We start from the raw sequence: 27,373 nt of genomic DNA on the forward strand, positions 1-27,373 counted from the left end.
TTTACCGAGGTTACACAATTTCTGCTGGGGAGCGAGCAATGCTGATGATTAGAAATACCCCTCCCCATGTTGGAATGGTGGTCTGATGAGGTCTGTGTAAACCTCACTGTAAAATGAAGGTAGTTCCTAAGTTATTATCCTCATGGTCAGAGGAAACAACACTGTCCCTGGAAACCAGAACCTTCCAATGAGTTCCATCTTCAGGTCAACTGCTGAGAGGCAGTGTAGCTGACAGTATGGTGATTGAGTATTGCCTTTGCTAAAGAATAAGCATGTGTGAAGTCCTGTCATAGGATTCTTTCCAGTCCTGAAAATTATCTCACTGTGTTGAAAAGTAATCAAAGAATGGTTTAGACCAAGCAGGCTCTAAAGTACCTACCTCTAGATGCAGCTTGATTATTTCATTTTGTTTTGCTTTTTCTTGAGTTCTTAATTTTGCATTTAACTCTGAAATTTCCACCTCCTTTTTCTCTATTAGTTCTCTATGTTTTTCTTCATTTAATTCAACTAAATAAAACAAAACTTCATTCAATATTTCAAAAATATTATATGCTTTTATTTCTTTTTCTTTTTTGGCAGTACTGGGGTTTGATCCCAGGGCCTTGGGTTTGCTAGGCAGGTGTTCTACTATTTGAGCCACACCTCCACCCTTATATGAATTTATTTCTTAAGTATTTTAAACAATTCACAAGATAGTAAATTTTACTAATAAAAGATATTTTAGGAATTGCTTTATGTATATAATACTTTCTCTATATATTTGACAAGCCCCTATGTAATGCTTGAAATACAAAGGTAATTCATCAAATGCTTTTGAATAAACTAATTTGTACTCTTAAACATCACTGTTTATCATTAGCCTCTACTGCCTACCCACTGTTGCCAGGTGAATCTTCCTAGAGCATACCTATAAGTAATGGCAACCACTTTCTTAGAAACCTTCAGTCACTTGCCTTTTCCTTTACCTGATGATTAAAGGGGTCAAAGAATCCAGCATTAGCCACAGTCTTTCTCTTACTGAACTTTTATGTGCAATGCAATGAAAATGTAGGAAATGAACTATTTTCCTCTAACATGTTGTGTCTTCCCCTCTAAATATCTTGGCTTTTATTTTCTCTCTGTGTTGAGATGTTTCTTCCCATCTTCACTAGTCAATCTAACCCATACTCAGGGTTTAGGATCAGGAACCTAGTATAAAGGTCCCATCTATGCCTGTGAAGAGATAAAGCCCAGAAGAACATACTTAACTATACAAACTAACCACCTGGGCCAGTCTGCAACCATTATGTACTTGGAGGCAGCATTGCTGAAGATATGAGATATGAGAAATTATGTTTAAAATGAGAACTAAAGCAGTGAAGTGGATTCATCTTCAGATACTTTATTAGAGGACAGGCATATGATTTTCTTTACCATAGTTCCTTTGAAAGATTTTGTTACTAAGATTATGCTGGTCTTATGATATGAACTGGGAAATGTTACCTTTCTTTATAAATGCTTTAGAAGAGTTTGCACAACATTGCCATAATTTTTTTTTCCTAAATGTTTGGCAGAATTTCACCAGAAAAGTCATCTGAGACTAGAATTTTCATTGTGGGAAATTTTATTATAGATTTAATTTCTTTAATAGACATAGGACAATTTGGATTTTCAATTTGTTCTTGTGACTTTGTGTGCTTCTTTTTCTCCCAAACATGTCTATTTCATCAGAAGTTTCAAATTAGGGTGTAGAAGAGTTAATATTAGGTACTCATGTATGTAAATAGAAAAATGAGACCTGTTGAAACTATTCCAGGAATGAGAGGAGGGAAGATAAAGGAGAATGATGGAGGGTGCTAATTTAACTATAAAAAGTTTCAAATTTATTGGCATAAAGCTCTTAAACTTAAGTGGTTAACTATGCAGTTTATTCTCTTTAAAGTTTGGAGTGATTTCCTCTTTTTTGTTTCTGATACTGGTTATTTGTACTCCTCTTTTTTCTTGATCAATTTTATCAGTCTTCAAAATTTTTGGCTCTGATTCTTCTTGTTATGTATTTGTTTGCAACTTCATTGATATCTCACTGATTTTCTTCTTTTTAATTTCTTTGGGCTTAGTTTCTTTTCCCTTCCCTTTAGTGTCCTGATATATTTAGATAACTGATTTTTTAGCCTTTTCTAATATTTGTATTTAAGCTATAAATTTACCCATAAATACAGCTCTAGCCGTGTTACAGAAATTTTGATATGTAGTGTTTCCTGTATAATTCAAGCTCAAAATATTTTTCAGCTTCCTTTGGGATCTGTACCTGGATTCACAGGGTATTCAGAAATAATTTCCAAACACATAGAGATTTTCTAGTTACCGAGTTTACTTTAATTGCAACGCAGTTAAAGAACGCTATAATTTCAGACCTTTGAAGTGTGAAATTTGCTTTGAGGCCCATGATATGTTCAACTTTCTTACGCGTTTCACGCATACGTGAGACAAAGGCATGTTTTACATTTATCGGCTGTAGAGTTTTGTATTTGTCAATTGGCATAGTTTGCTTATCTTGTTAAATTTTCTGTATCATTACTGATTGTGCAAATTTACAAATACTTTTTCTACCACTAAAAGAAGTATATTTAAATCTCTCACTCTATTGTGGATCGTGTTTCTCCTACTAGTTTTGCCAACTTTTGCTTCATATATTGAAAACCCTGTTATTTGGTGCATATAAATTTAGAATTACTGTTATATTTTCTTATGAACTTAATATTTTATCATTGTGAAATATCCATGTTTAGTACTGTTTCTTGCAATCTTTTCTTATACATCCTATTATCAAGGTTGATGGAGGTACAACACAGATGCAGGTCTAGTTTGTCCTCATCTTTTCACACTCCACACCCGGCTCTTCTTTTTGAGTGCAGGTTTTTCTGACTGTAGCAACTTCAGGCCCAACACTAGATGTTTAGACAACACCCTTGACAGGCTTCACTACTGGTTCCTATGTCTCATATTCTCTTTCCTGTATACGTCATCTATTGCCTTTTTTTGCAATAGGCTGATATTCTCTTCTATCTTCCATCTTGCTAATTCCAGCTTTAGTTTTAACTAACTGGCTACTGAACAATTGCACTGAAATTTTACTTTCAGATATTGTGTTTTTAGTACTCACATTTTCATGTATTTCATTATTATAGTTCCCTGTTCTCCAGCAAAATTTCCTGTTGAGTCTTTTAGTTCATTGATTATCTTAATCAGAATTAACTGAAATAAATTCCATATTGGGCAATGCCATTATCTGGGTCTTTATTGGATGTATATTTATTTCCATTAATTTTTTTGTAGTAATTGACATTGCTTACATTATTTTGTTTTTAAAATTAGGTTTACTGAAGCATTATTTTTATGCAGCAAAATCCCCCTCCTTTTTTGTGGCACTGGGGCTTGAACTCAGGGCCTACACCTTCAGCCACTCCACTAGCCCTTTTAGTGATTTTCTTTTTTTTTTAAGCTCAGGTCTTGCAAACTATTTCCCAAGGCTGGCTTCAATCCTCCTGATCTCTGCCTCCTGAGTAGCTAGGATTATAGGTGTGAGCCACTGGTGCCTGGCTGCAAAATCCCTGTTTTGAAGTCTAACAATTTGATGAGTTTTGACAAACATGTACAATAGTCCATAATGATCAAGAATAGAATTTTACCACCACATCAAAAAAGTGTTTGTTCCTCTTTGCAACTCATCTCTTCATCCACACACTGGAAGAGAGTGATTTGAATTTTCCCTTTTCTCAGAATGCAATATAAACAGAAGAACACATTATATAGCCTTTTGAGTCTGGCTTATTTCATTCATCACAATGCTTTAGAAGTGACCATATTGTTGATGCATCAGCAATTTTCTCTTTTTGCTGCTAAGTAAATTCCATTGCACAAACGTACCATGATTTTTAAATCTATTTACCAGTTAACAAATTTGTTTGATTCCAGTCTTGGGTTATTGTGAATAAAGCTGCTATAAAACTTCATAATCATGCATCACTGTCTTAGCGTCTGCAATTTATAATTCTTTTCTAATGAAGGACAGGAAGGTAAAACGGGTCCTGTGTGGGAGTTGGTATCACCAGGTGAACATGGTGGAAATACTATGTACTCATGTATGAAAATGGAAAAATGAGAACAGGTGAAACTATTCTAAGGAGGGGGCAGGGGATAAAGGAGAATGATGGAGGGGGTGAATTTAAATAAGATATATTACAAGCACTCATGTAAATGTCACAATGTACCCCCAGTATAGTAATATGCTAATAAAAAATTTAAAAATCTTTTTCTGCATTTGAGTGGAGGCTGTATTTTTATGAGTTGCAACCAATTGGTGATGGGTGTGGAACTGAGATAAGATAGTACAATTCCTGGAAGATATGGAATTCACCTCTTTTACAGGTGAATTTGAATAAAGAACTCCCAATTGGCTTTTCCTAAACTTTCTTAGAAATGTACTGTAAGCTTTTAAAAAAAAATCAAACTTTCCTTTTTCTCCTTCACAGGAGTTAGACCTGCATTATGGACTGACAGACTTTCCTAACTCTCCATTTCCCATCTTGATGTTTCCTTTTTAGAGGAGTTGAACTAGCAAAAGGAAACAGGTATGACAGGGTTCTGAGATTGGCTCACATCACTTTGTGAGCAATGAAGTTGTCATCCTTAATGGTATGTAGAATATTGGTACTTCCTAATATACAGTGGGGTTTTGATTGTTAGTTTTTGCTAGAAGTAATCTGGGGAAAATGTTCTAGTGGTAGGGAATGCCTTGCAGGTGTGATAATTTAGGGATTTGAAAGATGGATGGAAACATGTAGCCAAAGAAGAGTTGACTGGTTACTGCTAAATTAAGTCAATGTTCTGCTGAAGGATAATGAGAAACTGAGGGATATTAACAATAAGTTAAAGGGTTAAAGAGTAAGTGTGAGAGTTAGAAGGGCTCTGTGGAAACTTATAAACATGCCCTTACCTCCGGAAGTGGAAAAGCAGATACAATTGAGCAATAGAAAATATAATAGTTAAAGCACTCCACAGAAATGTTTAAGTGCTAGGTCAAAACATGTCTACTATGATAAAATTAGGACCCTGGTTGGTAAAACTTGAAATACTGAAAAATAGGTTGAGAACGTCTGGATGAATGCCTCTGAGGATCTCTCTAAACCCTGGAAGTTTGAAGAGGTGGCCTACTCTTTCCTAGTATAAGCTACAATCTCCACTATGCTGAGAGATGTTACACAGAGTTTCCTCTCAGAAGCTGCCTCTTATCTCCTCTTTTGGTCGCTAGGCCAATAACTAGGGCTAAGACTCGGCATAACCTGGCTGCGGGAGTGGTGGGGCTAATGTGGAAGTGCTCATACCTCACAGGATCTTTAAGAATTAGATATGGTTGTATAGGTAAGAGGCACCTGAGAACACACTTTGAGGGTGCTCTATCAAAGAAGATAGAAAGTAAGGCTGGTAAACAAAGCTTAACTAATTTGAGACTACTAGAGACAGGGTACCTGACACCCTAGCAAGGACCCCAGGAAGTAGGGCAAACTCTCTGTTTGGTCTTACAGGTCTAGAGAAAGCAATGACCAATTCTCAGTGAAGTAGAAATTCTCAAGCTTCCCTGGCAGACAGTACAGAAAAAAATACAGAGGTTTAGCATGCTGGAATGGATAAGTTGTGTGAAGCAGAAAACACACTGAGGATAATGTTCTTCAGGAGGGTCAAGAAGATAACTGTTAACTACAAATGTACTGGCGAGAGGCAAACTAGCATCACCAGAAAGTTCAGTGTTCATATTCCTCTGTGAGAGCTGATAGTACAACAGGCAGTCACAGAGCTTAGCTCACTAGTGTCCATGGGGATGGCGTCATCCCCATCACAAAGTAACAGAACCCAGGTTATGAGGCTTAACCGCCAGAAGTCAGGAGACCACAATCACCATAATAACTAGGACGGTCAGAGAGCAACCGAAGTAATTTGATCTGTGGAGAGTTGTAGAGATAGATGGGCAGCCAATTCTGTTTAACATCTACTTCAAAAAAATCAAGAGAAGGCTTACGGTATGAGCCTTATTAAACACCTTTGTGTTTAAATGAAATACTTAAGGCAGCTAGCCAGGAAAGAGAAAAGATTTAGCTCACACTTTTGGAGGTTCAGAGTCTAAGATCAGGTAGTCTTGGCTTCTAGTGAGGGCAGTGAATGCTGGCACATGGTAGGAGTGTGTGAAAGAGCATGTGCTGGAGTTTTACCCTGGCTAGCCTCAGGCTGCGATTCTACTACCACTGCCTTCCAAGTAGCTGGGACCATGGGCCTATGCTACCACACACAGACTTTTTTTCTTTTTGTGGTACTGGAGTTTGAACTTAAGGCCTCATGTTGCTAGGCAGCCACATCCCCTAACTCCATAGCTAATTTTTGAGATAAGGTCTTGCTAACTTTTTCCTGGGCTTGTTTTAAACCAAGATCCTCCTATCACCACCTTTTGAGGATCTGGGATTATAGGTATGATCCACCATGCCCAGTCCTGGTTACAACTTAACGGGGGGAACAGGAGGCCAAAAGGGGCCAAGCATAACCTCCAAAGACCTTTCACTGGGCCCTTTTTTCCAAAGTTACCACCACCTCTAAATAGGTCCACAATGGACTTTGGGGGACCCTAACCATGTTCAAACTATAGCAGTGCTGCAATTAGGAAATCATGCTTTGCCTAGTTCCTAGACCGTAGCCAGTTATTGGATCCAGACTCCATTGGCTAAAGATATGGCCAGATCCTTACAGCTAAACAACTCTTCTTTTAGTTGTATTTTCAGAAGAGACCCACAGCAACCATGGAGTTCCTACCTAAACCCATATGGAGAAGCAAATTTGGGTAGTAAAGGGGTGGACTGTTGTGGCCATGAAAATGTACCTTTCAGTATTTCAATTACAAGAACGGTAGAAAGAAATCTTCTCTACACTTTCCCTCATTTGACTAATGCAGAAAATACAGCTGCTATTAACTTTTTCCAAGGAAAATGCCTACAAATTCAGAGATCATGAAGACAGACGGTCCATTACTGTTTGCATCAAAAAGTCCAAAAGAACCTCCCTGTATTATTGAAGACAAAAACAAAAATCCTTTCAAGAATATATATAGTCCTTAAAAACCAAAAAGTCCAAAACAATAGCAACAACAAAATGAAAATGCACCTTGTAGGTTACAACTTCAGAGGGGATAATTGAGTCATTGTTTTCATGAACATAATTTTTAAGATCTGCTCCTAGTTAGTGACTGAGTTTAGTAAGCATAATGAGGTAACTTTGGTCCCGAGTTGCAGAACTCATTTGATAGGGAACTTTGGCTCAACTTCACTGAAACTTTCTTAAAATGTTTCACAGTTGAAAACTTTTCCTACCCAAGAATCTTTCCATTCTTCTCTTCATAAAGATTAAATCTGTATCATAGACTGACAACTCAGCTGGATTTTCCCTCTTCCTTAGCTCATCTGCTCTCACAAATGTGTTTCCAGCAAATCTAATCCTGTCTTGGCAAAGGACCTGCTTCTCAGAGGACCCCAATGAGCACACTGCATCTTCAGTTTTAAAGGAAACTGACTACTTTTGAAGTAGCTGTACCATTTCATAGTCTCAAAAATATACTAGAGTCCCAGTTGTTCCACACCTACAACACATGGCAGTGATAGTTTTTAAGACAGCTGTTTCAAAGGGTATAAGAAGATATATTCACATGGTTTTAACCTGCATTTCCCTACTAAATGTGTTGAGTTTGTATCTCTTGCGTAGTATAACTGTTCACATGTTCTGCTCATTTTCTTGAGTTGCTCAGATTCTTTAGTGAATAGTAAGATTTCTGTATGTATTAGATGTAAGCCCTTTATCAGATATGCATTTGCAAGTATTTTTTCACAGTATGTGGCTTGTCTTTTCATTTTCTTAAAGTGCTGTAGGACATAAATTAATAATTTTGAAGGTCAATTTAGAATTTTTTCCTTTATTGGTTTTTCTTTTTGGTTTTCAAGAAATGATGTATATTCAAGGTCACAGAGACAATCTCATGTTTTCATATAGCAGTTTTATAGATGTTGGTTTTACATGTATACTTACCATTGATTTCAAGTTACTTTTTTTCTCTTTTGGCTTTTTAAGGCAGGGTTTTACTATGTAGCCCAGGTTGGCATCAAATTCATGTTCTTCCTGCCTCAGCCTCCCAAGTGCTGGGATTACAATGTGTACCACCATGTCTGGCTTCAAGTTAACTTTTGCATTTGATGTGCATAAAGATGGATTCATTAAGGAAGATTTCAAATAACCATATTAAACCAATTAACAGTCAACACAAGTACTTCAGACCTATTTTACTGAAGAAAATTTCATTAGTGAAATTCTATTTAATATGCTGAGTCTATAAATGCAAAATCTGTTAATTATACTTTCTAAATTATTTAAACTCAAGGACACTGTTTCACATTAGATAGTATTAAGTGAAAACACTATAAATGAAACTTAGAAATAGTATACTTATATCACAAAAACATATGGAAAGATATAAAACATAAATTAAAATGTATCAAGGCAGGGTTCATTCAAGAATACTGGTTATTACTGAAAAATTATACGTACCTTCAAATTGTTTTCTGATGTTTTAGAGTTAAATAACTCAAAAAACAAGAAACTTACCTTTTTTCTGCAAATCCTGATAAAGCCTGCTTATTTCTACCTTATGTCCCTCCTCTTTGATTTTCATTTCACTTATAAGTTTGGCAATATTATTTTTATATTCCTAGAAGTTAAAGTATATACTTATTTCAATCTAAACATGAATATGTAATTTTTGATTAATTAGAAAGGTAAAATTATCACTTTATATTAACTTTTAACACACAATCATGTCTAATTTGTTTTTTGTGATAGTGGGGATCAAACCCAGAGCCTTGCACATACTAGGTAAGTGCTCTACCACTAGCTCCATCCTCAACCCTGTAACGATATCTTGAAGGAAAAAATATTGATCGTTGCTTGAATAATAAGCTTTAAGAAAGACCAATTTCTTCTTCTGAATGTATGAAATGTTTATTCTCTTAATTTTAATTTATAGAAATTATATATACCTACAGTAGAATGACAAAATCGAGCTAGGCCATTGCTTCGCACAGTTTTTGGTGGTAAGAACATTTAAATTTTTCCTTTGGCAATTTTTAATGATTTATTTTTATTAAGTACAATTACGAAGGAGATCCAAAATGGTAGCTAAGGTAAGGAATCAGAACTCCTGAGTTCCAGAAACCTCCTTGAGACGTAGGAGCTACACTTGGGTAATTCTGATTGCTCCTAGCCAAAATAACTGCCATCACATTAGGTGCAGATAAAATTCAAAGACTGACCCTTAAATCAGCCTTTAATTTGCACCCAACAGTCATGAAAATCCACACAGCACAGAGAGCAAGGTGTGTCCCGCCACCTTGGGAAAAAAGTCCCCACCAGCTTCTTTTTTTTCTTTCTTCTCCCAACAAGCAGAAGATAAAGCATCAGTCAGAATCTAACTCTGTGACATCCTGGACCCCTAGCCTAAGGAAAGCCTCCCTACGCCACACAGCACTGAAAACAGTGATGCCATTTCTCCTTGCCAGCAGCTGGCTCCAAAGCTGCCTGTGTGAAACTGTGGAAGGAACAAATGAGCATCATGCACCACATGTGGCAGCCCCTGGGCAGACTGAACCCTGCCCTACCCCAGCAAAACTGAAAAACATAAATAGTGAACTGTAATCTAACAGTGACAGTAGGGGTGGAACACTGAACCTGCCTCAGAGAATGGGGGTGAGGGATGGAGTCAAACTCTCAGCCATGCGTGGATAAAGCAGACAAAGGCAGGCCAACAAGCCAACCTCCCAGAGGAGCCACTGGCACCTAGCAGAGATTAAGAGAGGCATAAAGGCTGAGAGAGAGAGAGTGGAGCAACAAACCAACCTCTCAGAGGAGCTTCCAGCACTCAGCAGAGATCAGGAAAAGCACAAAGGCTGTGAGCAGGGTTGGGGCACAGGCCAACCTCCCAAAGTAGGATAGGAGGTGGATCCCAGAGCTGATCTCTAGACAAAGGGCAGCATTGAAAACTGAATTGCTCCACCTTGCTGGGGGAGGAGCTGACCAAACAGAGCTGCAGCTGAAGGGCAACATAGCTGCCACCTTGAAAACAAGAGCTCTGACCACCCTGCAAGAGCTATCAGTCTTACCTCACCTCACAATTCCAACTAATCTTGTGGACAGAAGGACCAAATATCACTCATAAGCCAGTCACCTGGTGAGACCACATCAGAGCTCCCATTTGCATGCCAAAACCAGGACTGGACCCGTAAGGAATAACTCCAGAACTTTTACCAATAGACTGAACTTTTTATGGGTCCCAAACCTGGTGTTTTTTATTGTTTTTTTTTCTTTTTCTTTTTTATTCCTATATTACTAACTTTATCATTACTATTCTCTTATCCCTATTCTCACCTTCTTCACTTTTCTCCTTCTTCTGTACTACAATTCATTTTTCTCCATCCCAACTACTCTTTCTGCCCTTTCTCATCCACCCTTTCCCATCTTCACCTCCCACTCTTATCCTCCCTTAACCTGTCACTACACTACCTTTCCCTCTTGCAAACTCACCATGTGCTGACTAGCCTACTGTACCAAGTGTATACAACCCCAGGCCCCTGCAATCCCTGAAACAAACACCTTCCACTACAACAACAGAAATACACCCCAAAACACCCAAGGGCCACAAAACTCAGCAGCCCCCATATCTCTCAATCCACCTACCCACTCCTTTTTCTGCCTTCCTTTTTTAGTGCCACCTTTACCAACTTCCCAAAATCTCTAACTAGCCTAATAACCATTATCCCCTCCCAACCCCAACTGTTTATAGATATTATCATCAAGGGGTTTTCTATATAATATGTAAACAACTGGTCTGGCATTGAACCTGTGAATTTGATATTGCTAAATTATACCTCCAGACCAGGGACAGATAGAATACATCTACCTAGTTAACAACCAAGTCAGCTACAACACAAAAATTAAATCAGGCAATCAAATCCACCAACTAGCCTACCAAAAACATAGTTGCACATCATCAAGTGGAACAATGGGAAGAAGACAAAGGGATGAAACCATTCTCCTAAAAAAAAAAAATTCAATACAGGATTCAGTGGGAAATGAAAAAAATGGATACCTAGTTCCTGACCCCAACAACACAATGATAAATATCACTAAGGAACCCAGTGACTCCACAAAAAAACCCTCAAAGAAGAAATCTTGGAAGAAATCTCTGAGAAATTCATCAGAAGATACTAGTCATGGTTAATCAGAATGTACAAGATGCACTCCAGAAATTTCAAGACACCAAAAATAAAGAACATGAGATGACACAGAAACAAACAAAGGAACTCAGAGAGGACTTCAACAAACATCAAAGTGAAACAAAGGACACTATAAAAAGAGTGATATGAGTTAAGGATGACAACACAAATTATAAAAGAGGAGTTGAGTAAAGATATGGAAAACCTCAGAAGAAAGAATCAAACAGAAATCCTGCAAATAAAAAGTCCCTATAGTCAAACAAAAAACACAGTGGAAGACCACTCCAGCCGACTAGAACAAGTGGAAGACAGAATCTCAGAGCTTGAGGATAGAACTGAAATTAAAGAAAAAAACAGAAGAAATCTTAGTCAAACAACTCAAGAGCTGTGAAAGGAATATGAAAGAACTCAGTGATACCATCAAAAGACCAAACCTGAGAATCATGGGCATTGAAGAAGGAGGAGAGGCACAAACCAAAGGGATACATAATATATTCAATAAAATAATAACAGAAAATTTCCCAAATCTCAAGAAAGTTTTGCCCATTCAGGTACACCAAACAGACTTGACCAAAATAGAACCTCCCCATGGCGTATTATCATCAAAACAACAAGCACAGAGAACAGAGAAAGAATATTGAAGGCTATGAGAGAAAAAACAAATAACATATAAAGATAAATCCATCAAAATAACAGCAGATTTCTCCACAGAAACCTTAAAAGCAAGAAGGGCATGGAGTGAGGTATTTTGGGTATTGAATGAAAATAACTTCAGCCCTAGGATACTCTACCCAGCAAAACTATCATTCAAAATTGACAGAGCAATAAAAATCTTCTATAATAAACAGAAACTAAAAACAGTATATGACCACAATCCCACCACTACAGAAGATTCTACAAGGAATTATGCACACAGGAGATGAAAGCAAACAAAACCACAAGAAGATGGGAAGCATCAAACCACAGGACAAATAATCAGAAAGTAGTTGATTCAATTGCACACAATCAAATCCTTAAAGAACAAAAGCAGCAAAGAAATCCTAGAACTAAATGATATCATAAATCACATGGACTTAACTGATGTCTACAGAATATTTTATCCAACCACAACACAATATACATTCTTCTCAGCAGCCCACAGAACTTTCTCCAAAATAGATATGTCTTAGGGCCCAAAGCAAGCCTCAGCAAATATAAGAAAAGAGAACTAACCCCCTAAAATCTATCTGATCACAATGCATTAAAAGTAGAACAAGAATAAAAACAACAGCAGAAAACATGGAAATAACTGGAGGCTGAATAACACATTGCTCAATGATCAATGGGTCAATGATGAAATAAAAGAGGAAATTAAAAGGTTCCTGGGAGTTAAAGAAAATGAAAACACAACCTACCAGAACCTATGGGACAAAGCAAAGGCAGTCCTAAGAGGAAAGTTTATTGCTATGACGGCATATATTAAAAACACAGAAAGATCTCAAATAAACGACCTAATGCTACATCTCAATCTCCTAGAAGAATAAGAACAAGCAAAACCCAAATAAACAGAAGGAAAGAAATAATAAAGATAAGGGTCAAAATTAAAGAAACAGAGATGAAAAAAAAAAACCACACACAAAGAATCAATAAAATAGCTGGTTCTTTAAAAAAATAAGCAAGACTGACAAGCCCCTGGCAAATAAGACTAAAATGAGGAAGAAAAGACACAAATTAGTAAAATCAGAAATGAAAAAGGGGAGATAACAACAAACACCAAGGAAATCCAGCAAATCACCAGAGACTACTTTGAAAACCTATATGCCAATAAATTTGAAAATCTTGAAGAAATGGACAAATTTCTAGATATTTATGGCCACCCAAAACTGAACCAAGAGGATATTAACCACCTAAACCGATCTATAACATGTAATGAAATTGAAGCAGCAATAAAGAGTCTCCCAAAAAAGAAAAGTCCTGGACCTGACGGATTCTCAACTGAACTCTACCAGGCCTTCAAGAAGAACTAATACCAACTCTCCTTAAACTTTTCCATGAAATAGAAAGGGAATGAACACTGTCTGACTCATTCTATGAAGCCAGTACTATACTCATCCCAAAACTGGACAAGGACACCTCCTAAAGGAGAACTACAGGTCAAACTCCTTAATGAACACTGATGCAAAAATCCTCAATAAAATAATGGCAAACCAAATCCAACAACATATCAAAAAGATCATTCACCATACCAAGTTGGTTTCACCCCAGGGATGCAGGGATGGTTCAACATATGCAAATCAATAAATGTAATACAGCATATTAATAGCAGCAAAGACAAAAACCACATGATTATCTCAATAGATGCAGAAAAAGCCTCTGATAAGATTCCACACCAATTCATGATAAAAGCTCTAAGAAAACTAGAAATAGAAGGAATGTACCTCAAAATTATAAAGGCTAGATATGAAAAACCTACAGCCAACATCATACTTAATGGGGAAAAACTGAAACTATTTCTCTTAAACTCAGGAACAAGACAAGGGTGCCTACTCTCTCCTCCTCTATTCAACATAGTCCTGGAACTCCTAGCCAGAGTAATAAGGCAGGAAGAAGAAATAAAAGGAATACAAATAGGTAAAGAAACAGTGAAAATATCCCTATTTGCAGATGACATGATCCTATACCTCAAAGACCCAAAAAACTCCACCCAAAAACTTCTAGATACCACGAACAGCTTCAGCAATGTAATAGGATACAAAATCAACTTACAAAAATCAGTAGCCTTTCTATACACCAACAATGAACAAATTCAGAAAGAATATAGGAAAACAATTCCATTTGCAATAGCCACAAAAAAGTCAAATATCTAGGAGTAAACTAAACTTTAGGAAGGATGTAAATGACCTCTACAAGGAGAACTACAAACCACTGAAGGAAGAGATCAAGGAAGAGTACAAAAGATGGAAAGATCTCCCATGCTCATGGATTGGCAGAATCAACATAGTAAAAGTGGCTATACTACCAAAACCAATTTACATGTTCAACTCAATTCCCATCAAAATCCCAATGACATTCATCACAAAGATTGAAAAATGTACTCAAAAGTTCATTTGGATACACAAAAGACCACAAGTAACCAAGGCAATACTCAGCAAAAAGAGCAATGCTGGAGGTATCACAATACCCAACTACAAACTATGTTACAGAGCCATAGCAATAAAAAGAGCATGGTACTGGCACAAAAACAGATATGAAGATCAGTGCAACAAAATAGAGGACCCGAATAATAATCCACACAGCTATGCCCACCTTAATTTTGACAAAGGCACCAAAAACATATGATGGAGAAAAGTCAGCCTTTTCAACAAATGTTGCTGGGAAAAGTGGCTATCTGACTGCAGAAAACTGAAACTTGAACCATGCCTGTCACCCTGTACTAGAATGAACTCAAAGTGGATTAAAGACCTTAAGATCAGACCCAAAACCTTGCAGTTAGTACACAAAAGAGCAAGGAATACTCTGGAAGCAATAGGTGTAGGTAAGGACTTCCTCAGAACTCCAGCAGCTCAGCAACTAAGAGAAAGGATGGACAAATGGGACTACATGAAATTAAAAATCTTCTGCACAACAAAAGAAATGGTCTGTAAATTGAAGAGACCACCCACAGAGTGGAGGAAAATATTTGCTAGCTATACATCAGACAAGGGACTGATAACTAGAATATATAGGGAGCTCAAAATACTAAATTCCCACAAAGTCAATGAACCAATAAAGAAGTGGGCAACTGAACTAAACAGAACTTTTTCAAAAAAGTCCAAATAGCCAAAAAACACACGGAAAAATGCTTACCACTCCTGGCCATAAAGGAAATGCAAATCAAAACAACACTAAGATACCACCTCACCTCTGTTACCAACAACAAATGTTGGCAAGGATGTGGGGAAAAAAGGAAACCTCATACAATGCTAGTGGGAATGTAAGCTAGTACAACCAGTTTGGAAAACAATATGGAAGCTCCTTAAAAAACTAAACACAGAACTGCCATATGATCCAGCAATATCACTGCTAGGGATATATCTGAAGAAATGTGACTCAAGTTATCACAAAGGCACCTGCACACCCGTGTTTACTGCAGCACTATTTACAATAGCCAAGCTATGGAAACAGCCAAGATGCCCCACTACCAATGAACGGATCAAGAAAATGTGGTGTTTATACACAATGGAATTTTACTCAGCCACAAAGAAGAATGAAATTTTGTCATTAGCAAGTAAATGGATGGAACTAGAGAACATCATCTTAATGAAGTTAGCCAGGCTCAGAAGGCCAAAAATCACATGCTCTCCCTCATATGTGGATTATAGACCCAAAACAAATGCAATAATATTATTGGACATGGGGAGAACATGCACAGGAGAAATAGGGGAAGGAAAGGACACCTAAAACTTCAATGTGTTGATGTGCTCACTGTAGAGGAGTGAATAAAGTAATCTTAAACTGGCACAGTCCACTATGAAAAGAGGACCAGGAAGTAGCGAACAGGTCTGGTAGAGATGAACCAATGTGGGTTGCAATTCACAAGTGCATGGAAGCAACGCTAGGAATCTCTCTGTATAGCTATCTATATCTCAAACTAGAAAAAACAGTATGTCTTTCTTATTATCTCCTATGTTTTCTCTTCAACAAAATCAGAGAACAAGAGGGTGGAACAGGTTCTGCCCAGAAACAGGGGTGGTTGTGGGGGAGGAGATGGGAGTTGGAAAGAGCAGAGGGAAGGGGGAGGGGAGCGGTGCCACAACAATGTATACACATGTAAGCAAATGTAAAAATATAAAATAAAAGGAGAAAAAAAGTTCAATCACCGTGTTGTAATCTAGAGCTCCTGAATTTATTTCTCCTACTTGAAATTTTGTACCATTTGACCAATGTCTCCTAGTCACAGTTTCCCCAATACCCACAGTTCTGGTTAGCTACCACTCTGCTCTTTGCAGCTATGAGTCCCACAAGAAAGACCAGGTTTTCTTTTCTATCTCTCTCTTTTATTAGCATACATAAATTATACAAAGGGGTTTCATTGTGATAGTTCCATATATGCATAAAATGTACTTTGATAAAATTCAATCTATTACTTTTTCTTATCTCCCCCTCTCCAATTTTTTTAAATCAATTAGAAAGACCAATTTCACACTCTAGGAGATGCAGATCACATAGAAACAATGACTTTTTAAAATGTTTGCTTCCTGAATACTCATCATTAGTGCTTAGTATGTCATGTAGATTCAAAATATTTGATTTTAGTTGGGTGCTGGTGGCTAAAACCTGTAATCTTAGCTACTTGAAAGGCTGAGATCAGGAGGTCATGGTTCAAGGCCAGCTTGGGCAAACAGTTCACAAGATCCCATCTCCAAAATGGACTGGAGGTGTGGTTCAAGTGGTAGAATGAGCATTCCACCAAAAGAACTTGATTTAACTGTATGAATAAATGCCACTACATTAAAACATATGTTTAATATAAATCAAGCATGTTTAGAGTTTACAAAAGGTACTATCTGACTTTGAATGTGGGCTGACTCCTAGTTCTGAAAATTATGTAATACTTATAATTCTCAGAAGATTAAGAACTACCCATGGTAAGGATTAATTTTATGAGTAGGAATCTAGAGAATGATGGACTTAAGATTTTAAAGTCTTTAACATGTGCTAAGATTAGGTTCTTAGGTTATTGAAGCATATGGTGATTTATTACACTAATGGGGGAGAGAAACATTAGTTGTAATGGAAAAGAAATCGCCCCAAAATTAAATTTACAATTTTACCTGGGGTATTGTCTTATAATAAAGAAACTCATCATAGGCTTAAGATGTAGGTAAGAGAAAAGACAAGCAAAAAGAGTAAAAAAAGGCAATAGGAAAAAGACAATGATAAAGGCAAGAGGTCAAGAGAAGTCTTTAAACACCACAAAAGCTTGCATTTCCAAATCCTTGCATCTTCATCTTTAAATATGTTTATTTTGAGATGGGGGTCTCTCTATATTGCTCAGGCTGGTCTCAAACTCCCGAGCTCAAAAGATACTCCTGTTTGAGCCTCCTGAGTAGTTGGGACTATAGGCATGTACCACCATGCACAGATCTATGTATGTTGAATGAATGGGAGTGCTAATAAGGACTACTTAAGTCAGGGCTTTTCAGACCCAGTGAATGGACATCTGAGAATCCACCAAAATTTTATGCAAAACTTTGTGTGTGTGTGTGTGTTTGCCTGTGGCACACACACGTGCCTGTGAGTATTTTTCCCAGAGAGGGTTCATAGCTATTAATAGATATTCAAAGGTATTAAGGAAGTAAAACAAAAACAACAAAGAGTCAAGATGTAATGACTTATGTATCGCTCTATAATTATCCCAGATAAAGGATCTAGTAGTCTGGATTCCTATTTGTGCTACTTATTCTGCCAGCCAAATTGCAGGGTATAGCCAAACCTATTCTAATTTCTTGGCTTTGCTCTGAGCTGGGCCAAATTCAGGGATGAATCTCACAAATTGTCATTTTCCATTTGTGTGTATCTATAAAAGAACAACCAGAAAAGCCAAATAGAATAGCTTTCATAAACTATATTGCAATAAGTCATTGTTGCTCTAAGAAATAAGAGGAAATTCAATGTACCTCTTCACCCTCACTGACTTTGCCACCTAAAGATATACTTTTCATTTAAGAAATACTTAAATGAAAAGCTGAATTTTCCAAAAGGACAGCTCCTTGGCAGGTTTCTAGAACTAGCTAGAGTTTCTTTTCAAGGGCTCCTCACATGAGAAATCAGAGTCAATTTACAGAAGATCCTTTAAGCTGAAGCCTGCTGTAGGTCCAACTTGAGTTCTAGAGATCTTAGATCTGCCAAAATTTGAGATAATAGCTTTTGGGAAATGAGACAAAGTTAGCACAGTAAACTTCCCCAAGGGCAGAGGGAAGGGAACTGACATTTATTAAGTTCTTTTAATACTTTTTAGGCACTGTGTTGATGTTCTGCAATTGCTATTATGGTGTTCCTACAGGAAAAAAGGAATTGTAGCAGAGGCTATCATGGACCTTGGGCAAAAATTAATTTGTAATCTCCATTAAAATCCCCCTTTATTTAGATGGTGCAATGATAACCCAAATCACAACGAGTATAGACTCATTCATTTTATAATAAAAAAAAGTTCAAAAGTGCTGACCAGCTGACTAACAGAGAATATTCTACTATTGAAAAATATGTAGCAAAATAATGACACCACTTCTTGGTAGGAAAAGTAATGCAAGCAATATATTAGTACAGCCTGTTTTGTAAAAAGACTAGGATTCTCAAAATGTAAAACAAATTGTTCACTTACTAAAGACTTGGCATATAATCTACTTATATCCACATAGACATAAATTTTGGCTGTGTTTATTAATCAAAATAACCTCTCTTTTTTCTAATTTGAATAAATAAATGCTCTACAAGGACTTGATTAAATACAATGGTATGTAACTCACCTGTTCATGAGATTTAAACTTCTCTTTCATAAGCTCAGCATTTCTTTTTAGTTGTTCATTTTCACCTGTGTAAAAGGATATACTAATATATAGCACTTTAAAATCGGAATATGTATAACATTAAACTTCTACTCATGTATGTATTCAGTCAACACGTATCTAGCACTGTGCTAGACACTTGGAATGTATAAACAAAAAATGTTATTGTTCTTCACAGAACTTACAGCTTAGTGGTGAAACAGGTGTTAAGTACTTATTATATACTATGACAATTATTCTACAATGACAGTGCATCTGAAATATAGTGGAAACATATGGAAGAAAAACCTAAGTCAGCTTGAAGTCAGGAAAGGTTTAAGAGAAGAGGAACCATCTGAACTGAGACTTAAGTGATAAGGCCCTGCTATATGTTCTCCAATTGCTTCCACTATACTGTTCCTAAAAGCGAGAAGGAAACGCAGTAGAGGGTATTATGGCCCTTTGGAGAGAATTAATTTGTGATCCACAAAGAATCTCCTTTATTTGGATGGTGCAATGATTCCTTATTTAAGGGAGGGCTTTCCAGACAACACTGTACAGAAGAGAATGGAGTGAGTGAGTCCAGAGTGCTTAGAAAACTACAATTTCAGAACAGAATTGTTGAAATGTAAAGAGTGAGGAGGTCTCTCATGTCCTAAATTGAATTCAAATGGCTTAGCAACTAAGGGAAAGGACTGACACTGGGAGTACCTGAAACTAAAAAGCTTCTGTATGACAAAAGAAATGGTCATCAGATTGAAGAGGTTGCCCACAGAATGAGAGAAAAATCTTTGCCAGCTATACATCTGACAAGGAATTAATAACCAGAATATACAGAGAGCTCAAAAAACTAAACTCCCAAAACATCAATGACCCAATGAAGAAATGGGCAAATGAACTGAGCAGAGTTTGTCAAAGGAAGAAGTCCAAATGACCAAAAAACATGAGAAATGCTTAACATTTCTGGCCATAAAGGAAATGCAAATCAAAACCACACTAAGATTCTACCTCACTCCTATTAGAATGGCAATCATCAAGAACACAAACAATAACAAATGTTGGTGAGGACGTGGGGAAAAAGGAACCCTCATATACTGTTGGTGGGAATGTAAATTAGTAAATTACTATGAAAAACAGTATGGAGGCTCCTCAAAAAGCTAAAAATAAAACTGCCATATGATCCAACAATACCACTTCTAGGGATATACCCAAAGGAATGTAAGTCAGGTATACAATAAAGACATACGTATTTCCATGTTTTTTGCAGCATTATTCACAATAAAAGCCATGGAAACAGCCAAGATGTCCCACTACCGATGAATGGATTAAGAAAATGTGGTATTTGTATACAATGAAATTTTATTCAGCCATAAAGAAGAATGAACTTTTAAAATTTGGAGGTAAATGGATGAAAATGGAGAACATCATCTTGAGTGAGTGAAAGTGGTCAGCTTCAGAAAGCCAAAGGCTGCATATTTTCTCTCATATGTAGAATATAGGCCCAATACAAATACAAACAATATTATGAAAAACAGGCCACACTAAAGGGAGGTCACTAACAGGAGAGGGAGAGTAAATGAAGGAAATTAAGAAGATGAATATGGTTGATGTACTCCTATATAAGAATGAATACAGAATTTTTAAGCCTGTTGAAATTACAAAAGGGGACTAAGGTAGAAAGGAAGCAAAATAGAGGGGATGAACCAATTTGGGTTATAATACATATATACATGGAAATGTCAAAATGAATGTCCCTGTATAGCAATCTTCTTTTTTTTTACATGAAAATTCATAGTGACTTTATTTGTAAAAGCCATAAATTGACAGTAACCCAAGTATTATCACTAATAATAAAAAGTAATGATCCCCAGCATACACACACAAAAGTAATGAACTATTTACACATACAATAACAGATAAATCTCAAGGAAATTATTTTGAGTTTAAAAAAAAAAGACAATCTTATTGGGTGTAGTGGCATAGGCTTATAATCTTAGTGTAAGGTTAGGCTGAGGCAGGAAGATTGAGAGTTCAAGGCCAGCTTGGGCTACAAACAGACTCTATCCCAAAAAAAAAAAAAAAAAAAAAGAAAAAAAAGACAATGTCAAAAGGTTACATTCCATACAATTGCTTTTATATAGTATTCTTTTTTTCCTCTTTATCTCCTAGTGTTATTGAGGGTTAACAGACAAATAAAAATTGCATATATACAAGTTTTACAATGTCATGATGATATGACACATGTACACATTGTGAAATTATTACCACAATCAACTTAATTAACACATCCATTAGCTCATACAATTATTCTTTTTTATTATTATAAATTTTTATTAGGATATATTCATTATATGGGGAGGATTCATAATGACAATTCTGATTAGACATGTTGTACATTATTTACATTGCCCCCATTGTCTCTCTCCCTTATCCTCCTCCCCACCTCCACCTTAAAGCAATTGCAAGAGGTTATTTAGTTCTATTTCATATAGGTATTTGAAGTCCATCAACCATAAACTGTCACCTTACTCTCTTTCCTTCAGCCTCTCCCCTCCCTGTATAGCCATCTTAAACAAATAATAATGTCTTTTCTTTTTTCAAAGATGGAGAACAAGAAGGTAAAATAGGTCCTGCCTGGGGTATGGTTCAAGTAGGAGTAGGGAGGATATAAAGAAAGGGTGTGGGGGATGAATGTGATGGAAATATTATGTACTCACGTATGAAAATGGTAAAATGAGACTTGTTGAAACTATTCCAAGAATGGGGGAGAGGGGATAAAGAATGATGGAGGGGGTGAATTCAAATATGACATATTGTAAGAACTTTTGTAAATGTCACAATGTACCTTCAGTACAATAATATGACAATAAAAAATATAAAAAATACTTTTAAAAAAGGCTGTGTATGATTAAAAAAAAAAGTATGAGGACAAGGTGCTACATATATTGGAAGAGTATCATCCAGAGGGACAATATTCTATGATTGACTTCAGATTTTGTTTTATAGGTTACAGGAAATCATTAAAGAACTCTGAATAATAAAGAAGTGAAATAATTACAGTGCAGGCTAAAACAATTATCTGGCAATGTGGATGAATGGGAGGTCTTTGACCCTGCTGGCATGGAGATCATGTAAGAGGTAACAGGTAATCCATTAAGTTAGTGGCGGTATAGAAAAAAAGGGGGGCAAGGACAAGAATTATTTGAAAGCAGGAAGAATCATCAGGGAACTTAGTGATTGGATAGGGGAGGCAAAAGAAAGAAAGGGACAGCCTTTGCCTTCAGGTTTCTGGTTTAGATAACTGAAAACTTAATGATTTGGGGGCAGATTTTAAATACTCTTGTTAAATTTTGATTGGTAAGCATCCACATCAATTTAAAATTCTACTTTTCTGTATGATTGAAAGTTTTCATGATCTTATCACTGGCTAGATCTATAGCTGGAAGGACTCATTGGAAGTGGAGAATGAGTCTCTCAGTTTGCTCTTTAATTGCTTTTCCTGGGGAGAGATGAAAAATTATTTTCTCAAATGAAAAACACACCAATAATATGAAAATATTTTCAACAAAACATTTATATAAAAAGGAATCTTTTTCTTTAACAAAAGCTTCAGATATGTTTTTTGCTCCTCTCTTCATTATAATGGGATTTTCAGACCATGAGAACACAATGCATTCATAGTCTGTTACCTGAAAATTTTCAAGGTGAAATGTGTTTTGTTAGTGGAATGTATGTATTCTAGAACCATGAAAGTACATTCTAGAAGATTTTGGTTTCTCTAATAGTAACTGGACTTGCCTTTATCATTCAAAGTCCAGTCATTATTTTATTGTGATATAAATAAATATATATATAAATAAATATATACATAACACTTTCATTATTTTACTGTGATTATAAATACATATATATATATATATATATATATATATATATATATAAAAAACAAAACTTCATCATTTTAGCCACGTTAGGTATACAGTTCGGTGGCATTAAGCACACTCTCACTGTTGCGTAAGCATCTCCACCATCAAGATCCAGAAATCTATTATTCTATATCATACTCTATATCAACTAAACAATAATTTCCCCTTCCTCCAGCCCCTGGTAACCTCTGTTCTACTTTCTGTTCCTATGAATTTGACTATTCTAGGTACTGCACACAAGTGGAATCATACAATATTGTGGAGTGGATTATGTAAAGCCTATGAGAACTGGACATAAACAAGGCGAGACGCGGCTTAATTGCTTTCATCTGTAGGCTGAGATAGGCCCAGCCCCAGTCACAAAACAGAAACAGCAGAACAGCTGCGTCTCCTAAGCTTGCATGCAGAGAAGCAGGAATGCAGGTTTCTCCTGTTTCAATGTTATTCCCCTCCTAGAGAGCCTCTGCTCCACCCTGTTTGCCACCAATGAAGGAGGGCTTGGCTTTTGGTTTGGAGGGCTTTTTGGGCTTTGGTTTTGGGGGCTTTGGCTTGGGCTTTGGCTTGATTCATTTGCTTTGGGCTTTTTGGTGTGGGAAGCTTTTAGAAGGGAAAAGAATTACTGAAGGGAAAAGAATTGCTAAAGGGAAATTGTTGAAGGGAAAAGTATGGCTAAAGAGGGGTTGATAGAAAGTATGCACCGAGAACTTTAACATAGGCCTTAGAAAGCTGAGCCAAAGAAAGAACGTTAACATAGGGCTTTAGAAACTAAAGACAAGCCAAAGATAACATGAGACAGTACAAGATAGAGGACCCAGACTTTACAAGTCGAGCACTGAGGTTTTTTTTTTTTTTTTTTAATTCATATGTGCATACAATGTTTGGGTCATACTGAGGCTTTAACATAGCTAAAGACAGAATGCCAAAGAAAAGCCGCAAGCCTGGGGGCAAAAGACTTTAAGAGCGATTAAGCTAAAGATAAGCAAAGAGAAATCATGGGACAGTGAGAGTCTCAGAAAAGAGGTTTTAAGAAAGGTTTTAAAGAAGACTTTAAAAGCAAGTAAGGCCTTAAAGAATAAAGATTGAGGAAATAAGCAATGAGGGTTGGGCGTCTCCATCTGAGCACCCAACACACCTGGCCCCACTTTCTGTCTGTCTATCTTGTACCTTTTCTGAATCTCCAGTTGCCCCTGGTTAAGCCCAGTTAGGTTCAGTAATAACCAGCGAGAGAGAAAACTTGCTCTAACAAAGGAGGGAGCAAAAAAAAACAGCGCCCCCTCCACAAAATCTGTTCCTTTGTGTCTGGAATAATGTCTTCAACTTTCATCCATGTTGTAGCACATATCAGAATTTCATTCCATTTTAAAGCTGAGTAACATTCCATTGTATGTATATACAATGATGGGTATTTAGGTTGTGTGTTAGTCAGCTTTCTGTTATTATAACAAATACCTGGCATAATCAATGCATAAAGGGAAAAGGTTTATTTTGGTTCACAGTTTTGGAAATTTTCATCCATGATTGATTGACCTTGTTGCTTTGGACCTGTGGTGGCACATGGTACAAAACATAACTGTATATTCATAATACTTCAGAGCTAAGTGTTGCCTAAAATGAGATTATGTTAACTAGGCAGGCAACACCTCTTACATCTATTAGACAGGCTGAACCACCTATCACTGAAAGAGTTTTGTCAGAAGAAAGGTACTGGATGTTTTCCAAATTATATGAAAACATACTTGTTTATTGTAGTAAATGAGGTATTTGTACCACTTCCACTTGCTACCCACCTGCCTGAAGTAGTCACTGTTAATAGCCTGGTCTGCATCCTGCCCATACTTGTCTTCTAGCTCACAAAATTATATTTGAACACGCTACACATTTGTTCTGGTTTTACATGCTCTAACAAACATAAAGTTGTCCTACACCTATTAATTTGCAAAAAATTATTTAACAATAGACATTCATTCAAATGTGATTCTCCTAATTTCTTTCTATGTAAGTTTTTAAAACAATTTTATATAAACAGGGTAGTATACATTTTGAGGTAGTAACTGTTCACAATAGTCCTTTATGATCTTTTCTCCCACCCTAATCCAATGTTGTAATGTTTCCTCTTTCATTTCATTTTACTTAATTTTCTTTTGTTTCTTTACATGTGCTTTCTCTTTTCTTAGTCAACTGTTTATCTTTTCAAAAAACCACCTCTTAGTTTACTGCCTTTTCTATTGTTTTTACTCTCTATTTGATTTAGTTCTTTTCTAGTCTTCATTATTTCATTTCTTCTGCCCATTTGATTAAGTTTCTGTTCTTTTCTCTAGTTAATTGAGCTATAATGGTAACTTTTTAGAAAATGACTTTTTTCTTTTCTTTTTTTAGTTTGGGCATCAATCACTAACTTTCCTCTTGGAATTTCTTTTGCTGCATCTCATATATTTTATTATGCTGTGATTTTATTTTCACTTGTTTTAGATACTTCAAAATGTTCTTTTGATTTCTTCTTTGGCAAAGTGGCTGTTCAAGAGTGTGTTTAGTCACTTCTTTTCAACATAATAATGTAAGCCTTAGCTAGAATAATTAGGCAAGAAAAAGAAATAAATGGCATTCAAATCAGAAAGAAATAAAATTATTCCTATTTGCAGGACATGATCATATGCTTAGAAAGTCCTAAAGGTTAAAAGAAAACTCATTAAAATTAATGCACAAATTAAGTAAAATTATAGGCTATAAAATACACATATCAACAGCAATTACATTTCCATAATGACTACCAGAGTTTGTGAAGGGTGTGTGGGAAAAAGGTAGAAAAAGGGAGGTTGGATTTGATAAGTATATGCTAAATGTATGTATGAAAATATAACACTGAACCGTATTCATACATATAAACAATACAAGTTAATAAATTTTAAAAAGTAATCACATTTCTATCCAAATAATAAAATATCTAGAAAGAAAATAACCCCATTCTCAATGGCAACAAAAAAGAATAAAATACTCAAATTAAACTCAACCAAAGAGGCAAGAAACTTGTGCCCTGAAAGTCATAAAGGCAACTGAAGACATAGTTAAGAGGAAAGACACCTCATACCAATAGATTATAAACATTAAAGTTTTAAAGTTATCACTATTACTTAAAGTGATCTGTATAGTTAATGTTACCTCTATCAAAATCCCGATGGCATTGTGTACAGAAGTAAGCAAAACTTTCATACAGTACATACAGAATTACAAAAGACCTTAAATAGCCAAAGCTATCTTGAATCACACTCCCTGATTTCAAGATATGGTATAGAGTGCCTGTAATCAAAATAGTATGGTACTGGCATAAAAACCAGACAGACATACAGGGCATGGGATAGAATGGAAAACTCAGAAATAAATCCATGCAACTACTGTCATCTGATTTTTGAAAAGAACATCAAGTACATGTAATGGAGAAAAGCTAGTTCCTTCAATAAATGGTGCTGGGAAAACTGGATATATGCACAAGAATGAAACTGGATATACTTACATTACACCATATACAAAAATTAGCTCAACGTGTAAGACCTGAATGTGTAGACTTACTAGAAGAAAACATAGGAAAAACATTTCTTGACACTGGCCTGGGCAATAAATTTTTGGATATGGCATCAGAAGCACATAAGCAACAAAAGCAAACTGAACAGCTCAGCACAGCAAAGGAAATGATTAACAGAGTGTAATGGCAACCCACAGAATGGGAGAAAATATCTGCTAATCATATATCTGATAAGGGGTTAATATCTAAAACATATAAAGAACTCAACTCAGTAACATGTAAATAAATAAGCCAATTAAAAAATGGGCAAGCATCTGACTAAACATTTCTCAAAAGAAGATGTATAAAGGGCCAACAAAAACATGAAAAGCTATTCCACTTCTCTAATTATCAGAGAAATGCAAATCAAAACTACAATGAGCTTTCACTTCACACCTCTTAGATCAGCTGTCATAAGAAAAATGAAAGAAAAACAAGTCCTGGCAAGAACATGGAGAGAAGTAAACCTTTATAAACAGTTGGTGGGAATGTCAACTGGTACAAATGCTATGGAAGACAGTATGGAGGTCCCTCAAAAAAATTTAAAATAGAGCTATTATATGATCTATCAATTTTTCTTTTGGATATACATCCAAAAGAAAGGAAACCAGTCTGTCAAAGAGATATATGCACTCTCATATTTATTTCAGCGTTATTCACAATAGCTAAGATATGAAAACACCCTAAGAGTCTATCAATGGATAATCAATAAAAATGTGACTATTCAACAGAATATAATTTGGCTTTAAAAAGGAAGGAAATTAGTGGCTGGAGATATGGTTCTGTGGTAGAGCACATGCTTAATATGTCAGGCTCTGGGTTTGATCCCCAACATCACAGGGGGAAAAAGAATATCTTGCTATTTGTGACAACATGGATGAACCTAGAGGACATGACACTCAGTAAAATAAGCAGAAAGACAAACACTGTATGGTCTGAGTCATATGTAGCATCTAAAAAACATTTCTAAACTTACAGAAAGACAGTAGAATGGTGATTGCTAAGTTGTAGATATAGGGAGATGTTGGTTCAGGGGTACAGAGTTTCAGT

At 36.2% G+C, this 27,373-nt stretch overlaps 1 protein-coding gene across 5 annotated transcripts in view; it reads right to left on the bottom strand.

Annotated features, from left to right (window-relative positions):
• Ccdc152 (coiled-coil domain containing 152) overlaps nt 1-27,373 on the bottom strand; it is a 42,111-nt gene that overhangs the window by 3,178 nt on the left and 11,560 nt on the right. For 4 of the 5 annotated variants that reach the window (XR_012449185.1, XM_074077537.1, XM_074077536.1 and 1 more), the window contains exons 5-7: nt 18,824-18,888; nt 8,674-8,776; nt 380-507 (exon numbers count right to left, since the gene is read on the bottom strand). Coding sequence is in view for 4 of the 5 variants with exons in the window: in XM_074077537.1 (XP_073933638.1) it covers nt 380-507; nt 8,674-8,776; nt 18,824-18,888 (296 nt within the window). In the remaining variant the exon portion in view is untranslated. The remainder of the gene's footprint in view (nt 1-379; nt 508-8,673; nt 8,777-18,823; nt 18,889-27,373) is intronic. The other variant, XM_074077539.1, reaches the window with a different exon arrangement.

This window comes from Castor canadensis, chromosome 6 (assembly GCF_047511655.1).
Source record: "Castor canadensis chromosome 6, mCasCan1.hap1v2, whole genome shotgun sequence".
In the NCBI taxonomy this organism is placed as follows: Eukaryota; Metazoa; Chordata; class Mammalia; order Rodentia; family Castoridae; genus Castor; species Castor canadensis.